This window comes from Mastacembelus armatus, chromosome 15 (genome assembly GCF_900324485.2).
Source record: "Mastacembelus armatus chromosome 15, fMasArm1.2, whole genome shotgun sequence".
NCBI classification, from domain to species: Eukaryota; Metazoa; Chordata; class Actinopteri; order Synbranchiformes; family Mastacembelidae; genus Mastacembelus; species Mastacembelus armatus.
The window spans coordinates 14,362,983-14,380,357 of NC_046647.1; the positions used below are offsets into that span (position 1 = coordinate 14,362,983).

Below are 17,375 nucleotides of genomic sequence, written 5' to 3' on the forward strand. Positions count from 1 at the left end.
TACCACCAGCCCCTGCACGTTTCAGCACCTTGGACAGCTACCGCGCAACGCCCGCGCCCGTTGTCGTCCACTCTTCTTAATCACGAATAGCGCGTAAATACACAAACACCGCGACATCGGTCACCGGAGGAGAAGGGGGGTTTACCTGAAAAAACACACAGCCCGCTATAGGACTCCTGAATCCTTGCAGAGGTGGAAGCGTGGTCCTTCGCCTTCAGTATGTCAACTGGCAGACATAGGAATGCGAGGATTATTCATTGGCAATGAATAATGAAGAGGCAGACATTCGGCGAAGACTTGGTGTGGTACATACAGCTCTCTGTCTCTACCTCTCCTCTTCTCCAAACGATGCTCACAAGCAAGAGCGCGCCACCTCGGAGCCCCGTGAACGCGCATCGATCTATGGCCAATCGCGTGTGAGGAATAAATTACAACCCGTTTTGGAGACATACAGATATTTTATCTTGCTCAAACTGCACTGCAGTGATATTCTAGCTCTGAGAGCTAGGTCCAGATAGGAAAGACTTGGTGTATATTAATATCTTAACAAAAGTGAAAAAGGGGACACAGTAGAGCACAGATTTGATTTAATATTATTTATATTTATATAACAGTGCTGCTATCGAACTTAAGGTGGTAAATTACTATCTAAAGTGTAAAAACATCAAGTACATTGGTTGGTACATACAGCTCTGAGGTACTTAAGCTTTACTTGAATATTTTATCCGGCTTTATTATTTCACTCAAGAAAAAGTTACAATGAACCTTCAAGGTCAGCGAGCTGTTTGTTTTCTACTAAACTTTAGCAGAATTTTTATCCCAAAGAAACAGCAATTATTTCATTGAATAGGAGCAGATTTTTTTTTGTTTACCTGCATAAAATAAGATATTTTATTCAATTCTTTACATGTATTTAACAGAAAGTTTTGTGAAATTGTGTCATTGTTTACTTATTACCTATCTAAACAATTTGTGAACGTAAGTTATTATACAAACCTAATTTAATCTTTTCTTTGCATTCTTTTTGGTTTCTTATCATCTGTTTATTGGGAAATAACAGAGAAGGTTGACCTTATTCAACACAACGACTTAATTGTAAACCTCTCTTAAACTAATTATATTCTCTGCTGCATGTTTATTTCCTGTTTATTTCCTGGGATGATGGAAAGGTCCAATACCAAAAAAACAAACAAACAAAAACTTTCCTTGCCTCTTCTTGTTTTTAAGTAGCAGTATGTCATCCACCTCTTCCATCAACACTACGTCTTAAAATGTTCCCCTGTAAAGATAGTTAGAGCCATTACACACAAGAAAAACATTTTCCTCCAATCAGTCTTAGGTCATGTTTTTCAGTATTTAACTGGGTGGCGCTAAGCCAGCAATATCTCATTACTGTTCCTTAAAGGTTAGACATCAGTCATAATGGTGGTCACTCATAGAACAGAATGCCATTGTCTTTGATGCTGTAAATTGAGTTAATAGAGTTCCCCAGACAAGCATATATCCAACTAATTCAGTCTAGGGTCATAGACTATTGATTACCTGTGATGTCTTAATTTAAATATAATAGCTTTGGAGAATGTCTGGTGTAATTCACAGTTGCAAAAAGAGGGGTGGTTAAGTTTCTCAGACAGTATACTATGTGATTGTTTTTGTTTGTTTGTTTGTTTTTTTCACAATTAACACATTTGTCACTAAATGTTTGATGGCCTACGATGTAGCCCATTATCCCATATATATTTTATGTGGCCCTTTTTTTTTTTTTTTTTTTTTACAAATGTGTTCAAATAAGTTTAGTTTTACAGTAAAGGTTTTACCTTTGTAAGTGCATATATAAGATAACCTATTACGTTGAACGGTCCCTTTAAGTGGCACATTTTAAAACGCCAAATCCCACAATGCACCGGGTCATTCTTTGCTGAACAAAAACGCGGAAACAAACGGAGTAATCGGTTTTTCAAAACAAACAGGGAGTCGGCTTAAAGTGAGCGTAGTTATAGCTGACAGCTGTCAAAGTTAACAGCGTATCTTCTCTTTTCCTGTCTGATAGATTTCCCATGGCTTTGAAAAGAATTCAGAAGGTATGAATATCAGTAATTTTTTAATGTAACGATATAGTTAACCTTACAGAAATGGCTGTAGCGACTTGGAAATGTCTGTAATGTCAGTCATGTAGCTACTAGCATGTTTGCTAGTCTAACATCGAAATTATTGTACGAACGATCTGTAACTGATAGAAGTAATTAATTCTCTGCACTGCTTTAATTGCCAGCGAGTGTCTTACTGCTACCAATGGCGATGACATTACACAGACGGCAGCTTTTTAAGCAGTATAAGTTAAGTTAGCTAACTTGGCTGCAAGCTGAAGTTGGCTCAGTGAATCAGCAGCGTGAAATCATTTTAACTTCTGATTCTGGCTACTCTTCAACATATTTTCATTTTCCGAGGTTTCCATTTGTAGTTGGCCAACCTTAGTTTCTAAAAGCAATGCTCCTCAGTGGCCTTAAACTGTTGTTTGTTACAGGAGTTAAATGACCTTCAGAGGGATCCTCCAGCTTCATGTTCAGCTGGACCTGTAGGGGAAGACAGTAAGTGTGAATATATTCCTGATGACATCTTTATGATCCTCTTATTATTTTATTACTTAGGTTTTGATCCTGTAATCTGCCACTGCTGTGTTAAATTGTTGTGCTCTCTGGAGTGTGCTTCAGTGTAATTCATTTGTGTGTATGAAGCCTTGACTAAATAATGTTCACACAGATTTTCTTTATCTTTGTTTCCTTTAGTGTTTCACTGGCAAGCTACCATCACGGGACCAGTAAGCTTTTTCTGGATTAGTTTCCTGGATTTTTTTCTAAGCCATGCTGCTTCTGGATCTCTAGACAATAGTGTTTTATGTTGACTTTACAGTCCTTTCTATTATGTATCTACAGCACAGACTAGCACACTCTATCCCAGGGTAGTGTGACTGAAGCCTATGGCATTACTAAGGCAATAGGGAATATGCTGTAATGTCTTAATTTAAAGAGGAGAAATCTTAAATAGTGAATGACAAATCATTTTATAAATGTAGGGTTGTTCTCTCACAGTAAATAACATTTTATACCATATTGGTGCAATTGTAGGCAAAACTTCAAAATAATGTATCCCTCTGTTTCAGAATGACAGTCCATATCATGGAGGAGTATTCTTCTTATCAGTCCATTTCCCCACTGACTATCCCTTTAAACCACCAAAGGTAAGATTATTTATCTTATAGCTTGATACTGCAGCTGAAAAGTGCATTATTTTTTAGAATTACCTTGTTTAGGTATTTTGTTACAATTTATTGAACAAATAATTAATTAGTAAAGAAAATAGTTGTTTGATGCAGTTCTAATCAGGAAATCAGTGGTCATTTTTAGAAATATATCCTTTGACAGAGACCCTAACAAAGTTTAGAATCCACTTTGAAAAACAGATTATTTTACCTATTTCTGCTTGGTGTGTTATTTCCATAGGTTGCCTTTACAACAAAAATCTATCACCCAAACATAAACAGCAATGGTAGCATCTGCCTGGACATCTTGAGGTCACAGTGGTCACCTGCACTTACTGTGTCAAAAGGTAACTAATTTCTTCAGCAACTCATAGCTGACTGATATCAAAGATTTACTTTGAAGTCATGAGGAGATAGATTTTTTTAAATGTAATTTGACAGTAACATAAGAAGTAGGGCCAAAATATAATATCGTAGGAAATATGAAAGAATGGGATGTTGCCTTGTCTCAAACATACCAAAGCAGTGATGTTGTGTACCTCTGCCAGAATTGTGAAATTACAACTTTTGTATAGTATAATTGAAATCAAAGCCTGACCATTTGTATTTAAATTGGTTAATGGAGAATTAACTAAGATGTCTTTCTTTGTTTTTCCTCAGTTTTATTATCCATATGTTCCTTGCTGTGTGACCCGAACCCAGATGATCCTCTAGTCCCAGACATTGCACACATCTACAAATCAGACAGACAAAAGTGAGTACGAAAACCAAAGAATTTGTCACATGGAAATCCCTAACACAGTTAGCTATTCTTTAGAAATCTATTCTGTACGTATTTTCTTTTTAGGTACAACAAAGTAGCCAGAGAATGGACTCAGAGGTATGCAATGTGAAGGACTGACAACAACAAGGACGCATCCTATACGGTTTCTGTTTCAAGTGCTCATCCACACTAGTTCTAGTGTTTTAAATTCTTGAAGCACTTTTGGACTTTATTTGACGTAAATGTTTTTACTGTTTTTTCCCCTTAAATTAGAATCATTATTATTATAATGATAATAATTGCTATTGTTATTAGCAGTCGTGAGATGGCATTTCCCAGATTTATATTGTACAAGACTGTACTGAATTTCTTTTGCATTGTTTTGCATTAAAAGCATTGATCAAAAAGTGAATTACCATTTGTTTTGAAATTAACTACCTTGCTCCGCAATAAAATGTTGAGTTCAGTGTAATTTATACAGACACAGTTATGAGGCTTTTGTTTTTCACATGACCACTAGATGGTACCCTTTGCTTTTTACTGCCCAGGCCTTGTACCCAAGCCAGTTTCTCTCCTGGCTAACTTAATATTCATGTTTGTGTTGCATTTAATTTAGCCTCATTTGCTAACTGGTTAATTATGTGAATAGTGGCTATTATAGTGTCTTGCCTTAGCAATGAAAGGAATGCTCCATAGAAAATGCTCCATAGAAAACCTATCATTATCGCCAGTGAAGCTCGTGTACACACATTGTGTCTCTTGTCTCCTTTAGAGATGTTTATGACACAATGCAAAATGCTCATCCTACTGATATTAACGAAAGACATACACATTTAATGTCCGTACTGTTTATTGTGATGTAACTTAAACTTGACTCTATAATCGTTTCTACTGGGTTGAGTGTGTGCTTGTGTTGTCCTAGTAGTTGCACAGATGTCAATGATTCTGGATGTTGAAGTGGCACATGTTGGATAACTAGAGCAATGAATTGTGGTTTATTTTACGGATTCAATTTCAGGCTCGATTGTCAAAGCTAAAACTCCAGTTTCAGAAATTCAGAAATCCACTTTTTTATTTTCACATGAGAAACGTGGACTTAGGGAAATGTTGCACTGCAGAAATATGATTACTTTGCATTGTTTACGAAAGCATCAGTTGTCAAATTAAGGTTGTGGACATGGGATAATCTGAAGTCTTACACAGCTGTTTCTTAGATTCACTTCATTCAAGTTTAAGTAAGAAAAGTAACGTTGATGATGATAGTACATCATTAGCACTGGCTTGGCTGTTTCCTGTTTTGGATGATATAATACCATATATAGCAGGTCTAAATATCAGTGAAAGACTACATAGGGGAGTTGCCAACAGATTAATTTGTTCAGTTTTTTGAGAAACAAACCTTTTTAGAGTCTGGTTTACTTTGTATAGGCTTGTGCCAGATTGTTGTGATTTCCATTTCCTGTATTGCTTCCTTTTACCGGCTCTTGGGATGTGTAGTGTTTCCTCTGTAAACCAATAAACTGGTTACATGGGGTGTTATTATAAACTGCCAGCCAGATTTTTTTTTTTTTTTTTTTTTTTTTTGAAATACAGAGAAACATTCATTTCTGCTCAAATCAAACCTGCGTTTGTGTTTAATGATCACTTTATTTTCAAATCTTGGGGTGTTACATGGACTTGTGATATAATTTTCAGCTCATAATAGCTATCATTAGGTCTGCTCCAGTTGCCTATATTGGCTCATCAGTTTCTCATAAAGGAGACATAAAAATTGTTCACTCACGGGTCACAAAAAAAGCACAAATTGAATCCAGTGAGTTTTTCACTGAAGTGTAAAGCTGTTCACAGAAACCCAGGGGGAGGTATGTGCTCAAAGAAAATGTTTCTGGGAGGAGTCTAGCTTTTTTGCATGACACGTGAAACTTTCCCAAGGAGTTGATTGGGATGTGTGCACTGTGAAACTCCGTTAACTGCAGACAACCTATAGCGAGTGGATTAGTGTGCTCCTCTATTTTTAGAAATCTGTCTCATGGGTTAAGACAGAGGGGTTTGAAGGAACCGCAGAGGAAGGTTTAACTGCGCAGCAATGATAACGCACAGCACCGCGAAGTGACGGATAAAAAAAAAAAAAAGTTTCCAGACTTCCAAGGCTTTGTTTCAGTCAACTTAACTTTGAATAAAACGCAGTGGCCACTGGAGAAGTTGCTGTGCAGCGCCATGGCTGCCCAGTGCGACGCTTTAAGCGGATACTTGCAGCAGTCGGACCAGGGCTCCAACAGCGAGCGGAGCACCGACTCTCCTCTCCCGGGATCAGAGGAGGATCTGAGCGGACCCCATCCGCTGCCAGATCCGGAGTGGACTGAGGAGAGGTTTCGAGTGGACCGTAAGAAGTTGGAAGTCATGTTACTAGGTACAAAAATGACACGAGGTACAAAGTTAGCGATATATTTAAGTATGGTCACTGAAAAGTTTATGTTAAACTTCCATTTTGTCCACGTTTCATCTCATTGTTGACCAGAGAAGCTGTCACGTTAAACACACTCGAAGCCTTTCTGACGCCTCTTTGATGTATAAAATGACAATTTGAGTAAATATTTACAACTTCGTGTAGCTTCAAACTGTAGCACTAGTTAGCATGGGCTCCCACTTATTGTCACCACGGTAAACGGACATTTAAGATGCTGAGTGTGTATGGAGCCACAACAGTGACTATTAAAGTTTGGCACTGAAAAATAAACTGTAGCAAATGACACTTGGCTCTGAAAACAAAATCCGAACTCAAAGATAAAGCATTGGAATTAAGGAATTTGTACTAAAAAACACAGAATTGAACATTTTAATAATTAGACAATCTTAATCTGGTTTAACAGAGGTCTGCTGGAGCAAGTGCTAAAGTTAGCATGTAGCTCCATGCTAGGTTTTAGCTGGGTAGTTAGCTAGCTAAATTGAGATTACGCATCAGGCCTGCTGCTCATGTGGCTGCAGACTTGCTCCAGCAGACCTGTCTGCCAAAACCAGTATACGTTTAAGTTAGTTGAAAGCTAACTTTATACCAGCCCAGTTCTGTGTGGAAAAACGGGATAGAGACAGACTTGCTTGCGATTTCGGAGCTCCAGCTAAATTCATGCTGGCTAAAAAAAAGTCATGCTACCATCGTGAGAGTCATTTATGAAAAGCATTTTATGGAAACACAATATTATCTGTAATTACACTTTAGATTTTCTCTTAGATTTGTATTTTCAGTAGTCAGAATGGTAATTGAACATATCCACAATAACATTCTGGCTCCTAGAAACTGTATTTCCTAATTAGACGATGTCTACAACATAGTGAGTGGACTATAGGCATGTGCTGTTCATTTTTTAATATGCAAATTAAATGCAGAAAATGTAGTAACCACATCTCTTAGCCCCGCCCCTCTGAGCCCTTTTCTCTGCCAAAACACTGGCCGAAATCTGAAACTGGAAAAAAACGTTGGCATTGTTGGCATTGAAACTGACATCTACTGAAAAAATTAGATTGAAACAGAAAACAACTTTGTCACTGAAAAATCGTAAATCAAAAAAAAAAAAAAAAAAAAAAAGCAAAAGTTGTAATTTTTTTTAAATGCCTTTTTTTTTTTTTTTTTTTTTTTTGCCCAGTACAAATACTTCAACATCAGTGTTTTCCGATTTTATCTTCCGTGTCAAGTGGTATTTTTCCAGTGCCAAAGTTTAACTCTCCTGTTCTGGCTCCATATGTTTACAGTCATATGTGCAAGCATGTTGCCTAAAACCAAAATGAACAGACAGTTGAAGAGGTCAAATATATAAGTTAGCTGCCGTTGTACCCATTGTGCTGTGGTTGGGGATGCTGTAACCTGCAACGATCATCAGGTGTCGCTCCACAGACTCCCTTGGCCATTTGTTTATAGACTAAATTCACCAGAACTCACTGAAATTCACCAGAACATACAGTTTACTTGCTTTTCAGGTAAACTGTCTGCATATGGAAACAACTGATGCTTTAACAAAGACAGGTAACTGAAAGCAGATAAGCAGAGAAAGACAGTGCACAGTACGGTACATGAATATTCGTGACTGCCACGCATTTCTGCTTAAAACCTATTACCAGACACCTTTCAAGAAGAACTCTGCCTGTTGTACAAAATTTTTTATGTGTGTGATGTTCCTGCATGATTTGTTTTGATGCTGACATTGATTCAGTGTGTGATGTCTCCTCTTAATGACGTGCAAGTGACACATAACAGTTAAACAAGCAATGGCAGACTCATAAAAAGAGGCAAGGCCAGTCTCTGTTGAGAGATCCCTGAAAACTCAAGAGCTGAAGGTTGAGGTCATTTATCACACATTTCAAAACACACGACTGTGGAATATTATAGCATTAGCTAAGTGGGCTGGATTGTTGATCGGTTTCACAGGAAGTCTGAGATGAGAAGAAGCCAAACAGGACCTAAAGAGGAATATTATCAGTCATATTCATATTGTATAAACAAGCATTTGTATCCACATTAAGTGTAGCATTAAATTGTATTACTTTTGCCTCAGTAAAAGCCCTTTATTAGTGTTATTAAGTTGTGCTTTTAATTTTTGAGAAATCCTCAGGCAGCAGCTGGCCATGAAGTAAGTTTATCCATTATCCTATACACACAGACACACGCACACATGTAGTTCCTCTTGAGAATGTCCTGGTTGCTGCCTCGCTCCACAGTACATTCCTCAAAGCTCCATGTCATCCCCAACTCTTCCAGGAAAACAACTTAACCAGAGGCCGGCCTTAAATCCGAGTGTCCTGGACATACCGTGTGCCACGTCACGCAGCGTGCCGAAATGTGTCTGTCTGTACATGTCACATACGGTATAAACTGTTTTGTTTACTGGGTCTTTGTAGTTGGATAGATTTGTCTTGTGTCTCTGCCACTACCTTGTTTCCCAGTTGCTGCTGCATTACATCATGGCTGACATTGCTCATGCTGACATCGCAGCTGGGATGCAGAATAGAAACGACTGCTCGCTCTACCGTCTCCTGGTCTTTCTGCTCAGTTGTAGATTTGGGTTTAAGTACTACAGTCTCAACTGAGAAACTATTTTAACATATGATCTCTGTCCTCCGGAACGAATCCAGGATGTCTGGTTGCAACATGTTTGCTTGGTTATCTCTTACAATCATAGCATCTGTTGAGTTTTGCACTAACTGCAAAAAGCTACAGTCACTTTTTTTGCTTTGTAGGTGTAAATTCAAATCCTAATAAATAGCTCTTTTAGTCTCATTCAGTTGGGTCAGAGTTTTGTAACATCTGGCCATGTTTTGATTGGATAAGCTGTAGATTTTGAAGTGGTACATCATGTACTGAAGGGCAGAGTTTGGACTATAATGGAATAATTTTATGGGAACTCCAGTATATTTTTACTCAGTGTTTTATTGTCTGTGACGATATCTCTGGCTTCTCTTTCCTGGAAAATTAAGTGTGCTTGGCCCTCTGCAAACAACGACAATTCAAATCATGCTGCGATTACTTCCCATACAACATACCTTGTTATCCCAGCTTTTTTTTTCCAGGTAGTATGTCTACACTAATTTGCAATTAGATGCTTTATGAACACACAGTTCAGAAAATTTTAATATCAGAGATGATATTAGATAACTAGATAAGATTAGATTTCAGAGATACACAAATCTACGCAATGTCTCACAATCAATAATCAGTTAATCTCACATTTATTTTTGGATTGACTTAACTAACTGCTTGTTTTTAAAAAGCCACAAACTAGTGAAAATGTTACTTTATCAAAGAATTTATTATTGAAATGGTTAATGATTAATTTTCTAATAATCAACTAACGTAGAGTGCACACTATACAGTGCTAATTTAGGACATATAGTCTAAAAAGTTGTTGCAACGTGAATTCTAACTTTTATATTTCCTGCATGATTTTAATGTAGTACTTAAAAATGTTGCTTTTTATGCCAAACATACAGTATAAGTGAATTAGTACCTCTATGACGATGTCAAACAGAACATTATAGGCATCATAAAAGCAGGCTTTATGGCACAGCGGTTGGATTACAATGATTGTGAGGGGATACCAGTAAAGTGACCATTAAATGTATCTCCCCCTTATGAAATAGTGAAGAGGTTAGGAATAACTTACAGTATACATTCATTAATAAATTTAATTAATTATATTTTACTAATTTATTTAAATGATTTATTTGTGATCACACATTTCATTTTAAGTGAGTAAAATGCAGTAGTTGATTGAAAGTAGGTGGACCACAATAATCTTCTTTTTGAGTATAGCTGTCTAGTCTAGGGTCATAATTATATTGGCTTTTCATCAGAAATATGAAAATGTTTTTGTCATATTAAACCTGGCTGTCATCAGAAAGAATGGGAAAAGAATCAGAGTGGCACAACAGACTGGTGGAGAGACATAGTCAGCATAAAATGAATAAAAATGACCCTGAAGCCCCTGTGCTTATGAAAAGATTGTATCTAAACACTGAACAAAATCACAGTATGTATACTTAAACTTCCCTTTATTTAAGGCAGCCATGTTTTACTTTTTTTTCTGGCAGTTTGATCAGGAGAAAATGGAAATTATTAACTGCTTAGCAATTACAAATTTACTGTCTCTGGCACTTGCAGTGACGTAGGTTCCTGGGCTTAGATCAGTAAATGGAGTGTAATGTGACAACAAAATCTCACCCTGACAGCCATCTGGGTTTACTGTTGTACTGCTGGCAGGCTACAATAGAACTCCCAAGTGAATGGCTTGGGACCTCAATGCAGGCATAAAAAGCTTGAAAGATTTAGTTGTTTTACGTCTACAGGGAGCAGTGTAAGAGAACTTTTGTACCTGTTTTTTTTTTTTTTTTTTTTTTTTTTTTTATATATATATATTCATCAGTACAATAAAAGATCGGACCCAAGTGTGTGGGAAAGAGGTAACATTTGCTTCAACCTCAATTATCCAAATTTAGTGTGTGTGCAAGTATTTTTCCACGGCTTATTAAGCATACATTAGTTATGTATTGTACTGTGAATGGGTCAACTTGAAGAACTCTGGTTGTGGGTTTCTCTACGTAAACTAGTAGTGATGAGATTTTAGTAGTGTTTGTGAATGAGCGTAGCCTCCCGGTGGGCCAATGTGTGCGCACATTGTAACAACATGTTTACTGTGTAACTGCAACAACAACCTACAATTAGGTGAAGTGAATCATTTTCTTCATTGAACTAATTTGTTTTCCTGCTCTAAACCACAGACTATTATTAGGTTGCTTTGTCTCACAGTAGAAACTGTTTGCATATGGCAATGAGAAAGTACCAGGTTTTCACAGGTGTTTGCAGAATGTAACAATAATGTTGTCAATATGATATTGTGCACTTCTCCACTTAATATCATCTATCTGTGTAGAAAATGTTAAACCTAGAAGTAGTTTTGTTGAAATGTTTTCATTTGTTGGCCACAGATTATGCACAAAATAAGAATATATTGTTTTGGAGGACACTGGAAACTTCCTCTGAGAAGTGAAACTGGCCCTCAAGTGAAAATGATTATTATATTTTTCTCATTATTTATTGAATTATACACTCTGGCTTCCAGACCCACGTAGTCATGGGAGTAAGTGTGAGGGTCTCATCCTCCTCTTCCGTCGGGATGCTGAGTAAGACTCGCAGACAGGAAGTGAGTGTCTTACGGGGAATGTGCTTCAGGCTTTCTTGTCTCTCTCTCTCGTTCTTCCCCCTCCTTCGCTTCCTCTTGAGCATTCAAACACTGCTCTGTTGTTCCAGCCTTCATCAGATCCTCCATGGAGCCTTTGGACTTTCCCGGGTCTTTATTGTTACACTACAACACAATTCTTACTCAACCTTCTAATCTAACCAAGTCCAGGCAAAATGTTCTTTGGCTTAAACATCAGAAGGTTTGTGTTTTGTATCTTGCCATAAACACATATGTAACTGAAAAGTTGATAATAGAGCTGCACAGTTATTTTATAATTATAGATCACAATCTTTGATATTAGGAGCAAAATTGCAATAATTAAATTTTCAGGTGTAGCATTACATGTCAGGTAACACCATTATATATGACTAGTCTAAAGTTAACGAGATGTTAGAGAAGCAGGGAACTTGGAGAAACCTTACAGAGACTACCTTTGGAAAAAATGCAGTAAAGAGTGGAAAACAATACACAGAGCCAGCACTAGAGAGAACAGTCTTAGATGTTTTAGATGTGAAACTCTTTTCACTTACTCATATGAAATGTCATTTGGAGATGTTGTGATGGTTAAAACAGATTGTGACTGGACTCTGCAAAATTAGTGTTATAGTTGTGACTGTGCCAGAGCAGCAGTTGCTCTCATTTTGTACTTGTGGACCACAATAACAGTAGTTGCCACTGTCAGGTCAAATAATGCTTCCCATTTGTTTCAACAAAGTAGAGATGTGTTCACTTCCAGATGTATTTTGGAATGGGTACTGCCTCTTTTACCTCTCACAGAGTTCAGGGTGATTGAACTTTGACCTGTGGAAAAGCAAGACTGTGCAGTTGTCAGTTTGATAGAAAGGGTAGGCTTGGCCTGCTGTTCAGGATGTATCGATTATTCTTGGTTTTATGTCATGCTGAATGGTCTCCCCTTCGTCTAAACGTTTAATCTTTGAGATTGTCTATAAATATGAAGATACATGGTTTTAACAGTAATATGCTATGCTGCCTTAAGAAAATAACACTTATAGTCATTCTTCTACACTGATAAATATTTCAAAGTGCATTTTACAACCCACTGTACATGCAACATTAATAGAATCCATCCAACTATATGGAAACTAAACAGACGTCAGAAAAGCTTCATTTAGTTGCATCAGTTACAGAGTTCGATTTACTGGACTTTGCTGTTACCTCTTGCCACCTTTCTTCTCTCGCTCCTTTACTTTCTTTCTCTTACAGATTTTACAGAAACATGCTGATACAATTAAACAATTCTATTCAACTTTGCTTACACTTTGAATTCCTTCATCCTGGCCATGATGAAGCTTTCAGGAGCCGTAATATAATTGAGCTTCAGTCGGCGGAAAAACCTGTAATTCATTACTCAAGAAAATAAAACCTGGAGTCCTATTTCAACAGCCTGAGTGGAGCTAGAGTGAGTGACCCATTTCGATGCTCCTGGAACTGTAAATGGCCTGAAATGAATACCTGTTTTTCTACAGCCTTCCAAGCTCTTTCTCTTCAACTCTTTTCAAAGTACAGATTTACATTCTGTCTGGTTTGTGGTTGCTATTTTAGAAATGTTTCTTCGGGGGTGCACCCCTGACTTGCCCTGCACGCGTGTGCACTCACCACACACACACACAAATGCAGAAACACACATGCGTGCACACCACCCAGCCTTTAACCACTCCCCCCCAAGAGCTTTTGGTGTTTATCTTTGGAGAACCCCGGGTTTTCGTTTGTTGTTCTCTCTCTCTTCTCATTCAGCTTTGAGTACAATCTGCCCTTTCTCCACTTGTCCTGATTGGAGAGAAAGCATTTTTATAAGAGTGCCTTTTGGATCTAGTCCTTGCCGTTGCCAGAATATTCTCTACTTGAACAGGAGGTGGGGGGAAAAGGAAATCACATTTTGTTTGTTAGTCCGAGGGCAGGCATTTTATAAAAGATCCTAAGTGAATTATGTTAATTTCCTTAGAGTTGTTCTGTTATGCATAAACGACATCTTAGGTTGAGTAATCAAGTACACTAAATGAGGAAAGAATTTCCATCAATCAGATCCTGCACAGATTCATCGTGTCTAATAAAGTGATTTCCCAACAGTACAATAGTGTAACTTTTGGCCTGTTAAAGTGAGACTGACTCCCTCTGCTCCGTGGGGGATCTAACACAGTAGATACCAGGCACCAAGAATGTACAGCGTTGTGTAATCATTGGGCAGTGTTCACATAGGCGAGATGAAGGAAGAGATGATAACCCAAACATGTGACCGACGGTGATATGATGCTAGATGTCTCTTTTCCGGACTGTATGATCTTAATTCAACGATGCCTCTGTGTAAATAAAACTTCCTGTTAACATGATGTTGTAATGAACTCTGTTTCTGGACAGTGTGGAAAAACAGTTTTGACCATAGACTGTCACCACAACTTTGTCTATTTCTGATTGTTTCTAGACTGTCTCATATGTGTGACCTCGGGTCAGTGAGTGTAGTTTCTCTGGCAGGCTTTCATCTTTGTCTGCCCGGAAAGCAACATCTGGCCCTTAGGGCATTTATTTGATAGCACTGTTGCTTAGCAACCCTGCAGGAGTTGAGCGGAGCCGTTCTGAGTACAGAGGGTGACAGCTCGGCACAGAAACACATCGACAGGTGTTTTTGTGGGTTTTTCTGGATTTTAACTACGCACACCAAAGTGAAAATAATTTTAAGGCATGAAGTTACTGTAGCAACAGGCAATATTCAGACCCCTTCACTTTTTATACGCTTTATTATGCTTTAGAGTTCAATTTAATTACATTGACAGAGTTTTAGACACTTTTGAAAATGTATTCAAAATCAGAAACGGATGTCTCTCGTTAACAACAGTATTCTGACCCTTTGCTTGTGGTTAGATATGTTTTGTTTGGTCTAACTGTCCATCAGATGTGTCCAGAGCTTGACTGGAGTCGACCTGTGGCAAAGTGAATCATTTGGGCATAGTTTAGTAACACATAAGCCTGTTTTGGAGCGGTGTTGATTCAACTGTGTGATCGCTGCGGAGGCTGTAGTTCGTGCTGCTCTTTAATGCTGTACTGCCTTATACAAAAAGTCTTTTCTGTTCTTTAGGTGGGCTGGAAAAAAAAAATAAACAGCACTAAAACACAGTATGATTCAAAATTAGCAGATAAAATCTTCCAGAATGATCACTTCGTTGAATCAACACTTTTTTTTTTTTTTTTTTTTTTTAAAGAAACCAGATATTGTACCACTGAGCCGCATCTGTTTCTAGCAGTCTACTTTCCATGAAACAAAAACCAATGTAAAGTTGATTATTAAGAAGACAACAGTCACTGTTAAAAGTGTTGCTCTAAAAGAGCACATGAAGCAAACAGCTGCTTCTGCTGTTTTTACTTCCCCCACCCTTGCTTGTCTTGTGAAACCACTGTTGTCTTGATGGAGCAGTTGAAGTGTTTCTTAGGCACTGGAGTCTTTTATTTAGATGTCAACTTGTGTAAAGTAGGCCAGAGCAGTTCACAGGGAGATGGAAATGTTGGCTTTTGTCTTTTTTCATTTAGATCTCAGCCCAATTACTGGCAACTACTTGTCAGTTACACGGTGATACACTGGTAGAAAGATCGTCTTTGAAGTTTGACGTTTAGGCTGGATTGACGAGAAGAGCCCCCATGAGTGAGAAACAACCTCACCAATTGTACCTGTTATAGTTTAAACTTGTACCTTTCAAATAGGCCTTGTTGATTTAACAGACTCTGTGTGTGTGTGTGTGTGTGTGTGTGTGTGTGTGTGTGTGTGTGTGTGTGTCTCACACATCATTAGAAATCACTATGCAGTTTTAGGTGAAGTTATTGTGGTATCTGATGTTCTTTAAAACTAGCTTTAATATTTACAGTACATTACAAAGCAGAGACATGTTGATCGTGTTTGATTTACTAGTCTCCCGTTCTATAGAATAAGCATGGGTTCTTAACTAATGATTATATTGCATGTCATGTGTTGTCATGTTTTGCTGTGTCTGCCTTTGTCCCATTTTCATGATGTTGAATCAGCTGAGAGCTGCTGCGAACACCACAGGGAGGGACATTGAAAAGGCGCTGTGGAGGGCTCATAAGTCTGGTTTTAATATTAATGTCTCCTTTTGGTAAAGGCATGTGAGCAGACAGTGGACTGAGATGTCAAACTTTTCCTAGATTAGAGTTGTCAAAACCTATCCACGGAAAATAGGAGGCCAATGCTTGTGAAGACTTTTCTGTGAATGTCCGAAGTTTCACCTTAAGCGCTATTATATTTAATGCCAGTGCAGAGGATTTTGTCGAAAGCAGCCCAGCAGTTTAGAGATTTAGCCGATGGCTTGCTTTGCTTTTTTGTAATTGAAGCTTCAGTCTTCAGTCTGCATAGGGATCCTTTGACATGAATGATATGCTTTATAGTTCTGGGAAAGCATAGATATATGGATAACTAGGTTTAAATATGTTCCTCGTCATTATTTGGTGATTATTACCGATATAGCATGTTTGAAATAATGAATATTGGTTTACTGTGCATCTGAGCTATGAGGTCTTGGAAAAGTTGCTGTGGATTTGTCAGCTCTAATTTGGCTTGTATTAAACTGGTGCTCACTCTCAACCTTTCCATTCAACCTGGATAGCACAGAACTTAAAGCAGCTTGTAGTAACAATATTCCTGTCAAAAATGTCTTTGATTTATTGGGGCCTGTCTTTCTATTGTTTGCTTGCTTATTGTTTGTGGATCGAAGCCATAACTGCAGAAATCAATGCTGTTTACATTCTTTCAGTGTCAAAACACAGCAGTCTCCCAGAAAGTTAGCTGCTCCACAAAATAATGGATACCAGACCATCCCCTTCCATCTGCCAGCATTCAGTCCTTTATGCCTTTCACTACAACTTCTCTGCATGCAGTTACAGTGATTAGATACATTAAATAATTATAAGGTGAGAATTAGAGGCTCTGGATCAGATTTATTGCAGCCAACATGTTTACTGTGTCAAATTAATAGACAGCCATGATGACTGCTGTGAGTTAGTGCCACATTATTTGCTTAATATTTAAAAAAAAACACCAGAGGATAGAATTGATTGCAGCATGTGATCTGTGCTCAGGGGTCTCGTGTCGTTTTTCAGCTGTGATGGCTTTACAGTCTGCTGGGCTGGAAGGGAGGAGCACTGAGCTGTCCTTGAATAACCTGGGGAAAAAACACTGTTCTAGCACTTGAGAAACAAATTATACATATCAGAGATACTAAATACTGAAAAATTCACTTTGAAGTAGGGATTTGTTCTTCATCTCATGTCTAACCCCTCAGTCACTTTGTCTTAAGGAAAGCCTATAATTTAAACTGGGTTTTTCGGGTGGCAGACGTAATAATAGGGTGCTTCGTTATCTAAGTAATGAGGCATAAGCTGTGCATTTTTGTGGTAAAATTCTTGTCAACTTGAGAAAAGGGGCAAAGAACGAATGTGAAAGATCTCTCTGCTCTGCTTCTTCCCTTCTAATCATACGTTGATGTCAAGTCAAAACTTCACAAAAACATGGACATTGTGAAGAAGAGAATGGGGAATTTTTTTTTTTTTTTTTTGACCACTCTATTTAAATTTGGTGGTTTCCTGTATTGCCAGTCAGCTGCTG

At 37.9% G+C, this 17,375-nt stretch overlaps 2 protein-coding genes across 4 annotated transcripts in view; both read left to right on the forward strand.

Moving 5' to 3' along the window:
- Nucleotides 1-1,926: 1,926 nt before the first annotated feature.
- Nucleotides 1,927-4,437, forward strand: LOC113132118 (ubiquitin-conjugating enzyme E2 D4-like). The gene is made up of 7 exons (XM_026309981.1): nt 1,927-2,081; nt 2,525-2,588; nt 2,787-2,818; nt 3,161-3,238; nt 3,501-3,606; nt 3,920-4,013; nt 4,107-4,437. The coding sequence occupies exons 1-7, from the start codon at nt 2,058-2,060 to the stop codon at nt 4,150-4,152; spliced, it is 444 nt and encodes a 147-aa protein (XP_026165766.1). The 5' UTR covers nt 1,927-2,057; the 3' UTR covers nt 4,153-4,437.
- Nucleotides 4,438-5,983: 1,546 nt separating this feature from the next.
- The window catches only part of bicc1a (BicC family RNA binding protein 1a), a 47,304-nt gene continuing 35,912 nt past the window's right edge, over nt 5,984-17,375 (forward strand). For all 3 annotated transcript variants that reach the window (XM_026310096.1, XM_026310097.1, XM_026310098.1), the window contains exon 1: nt 5,984-6,432. In XM_026310096.1, coding sequence (XP_026165881.1) covers nt 6,240-6,432 — 193 coding nt within the window. In that variant the 5' untranslated portion in view covers nt 5,984-6,239. The remainder of the gene's footprint in view (nt 6,433-17,375) is intronic.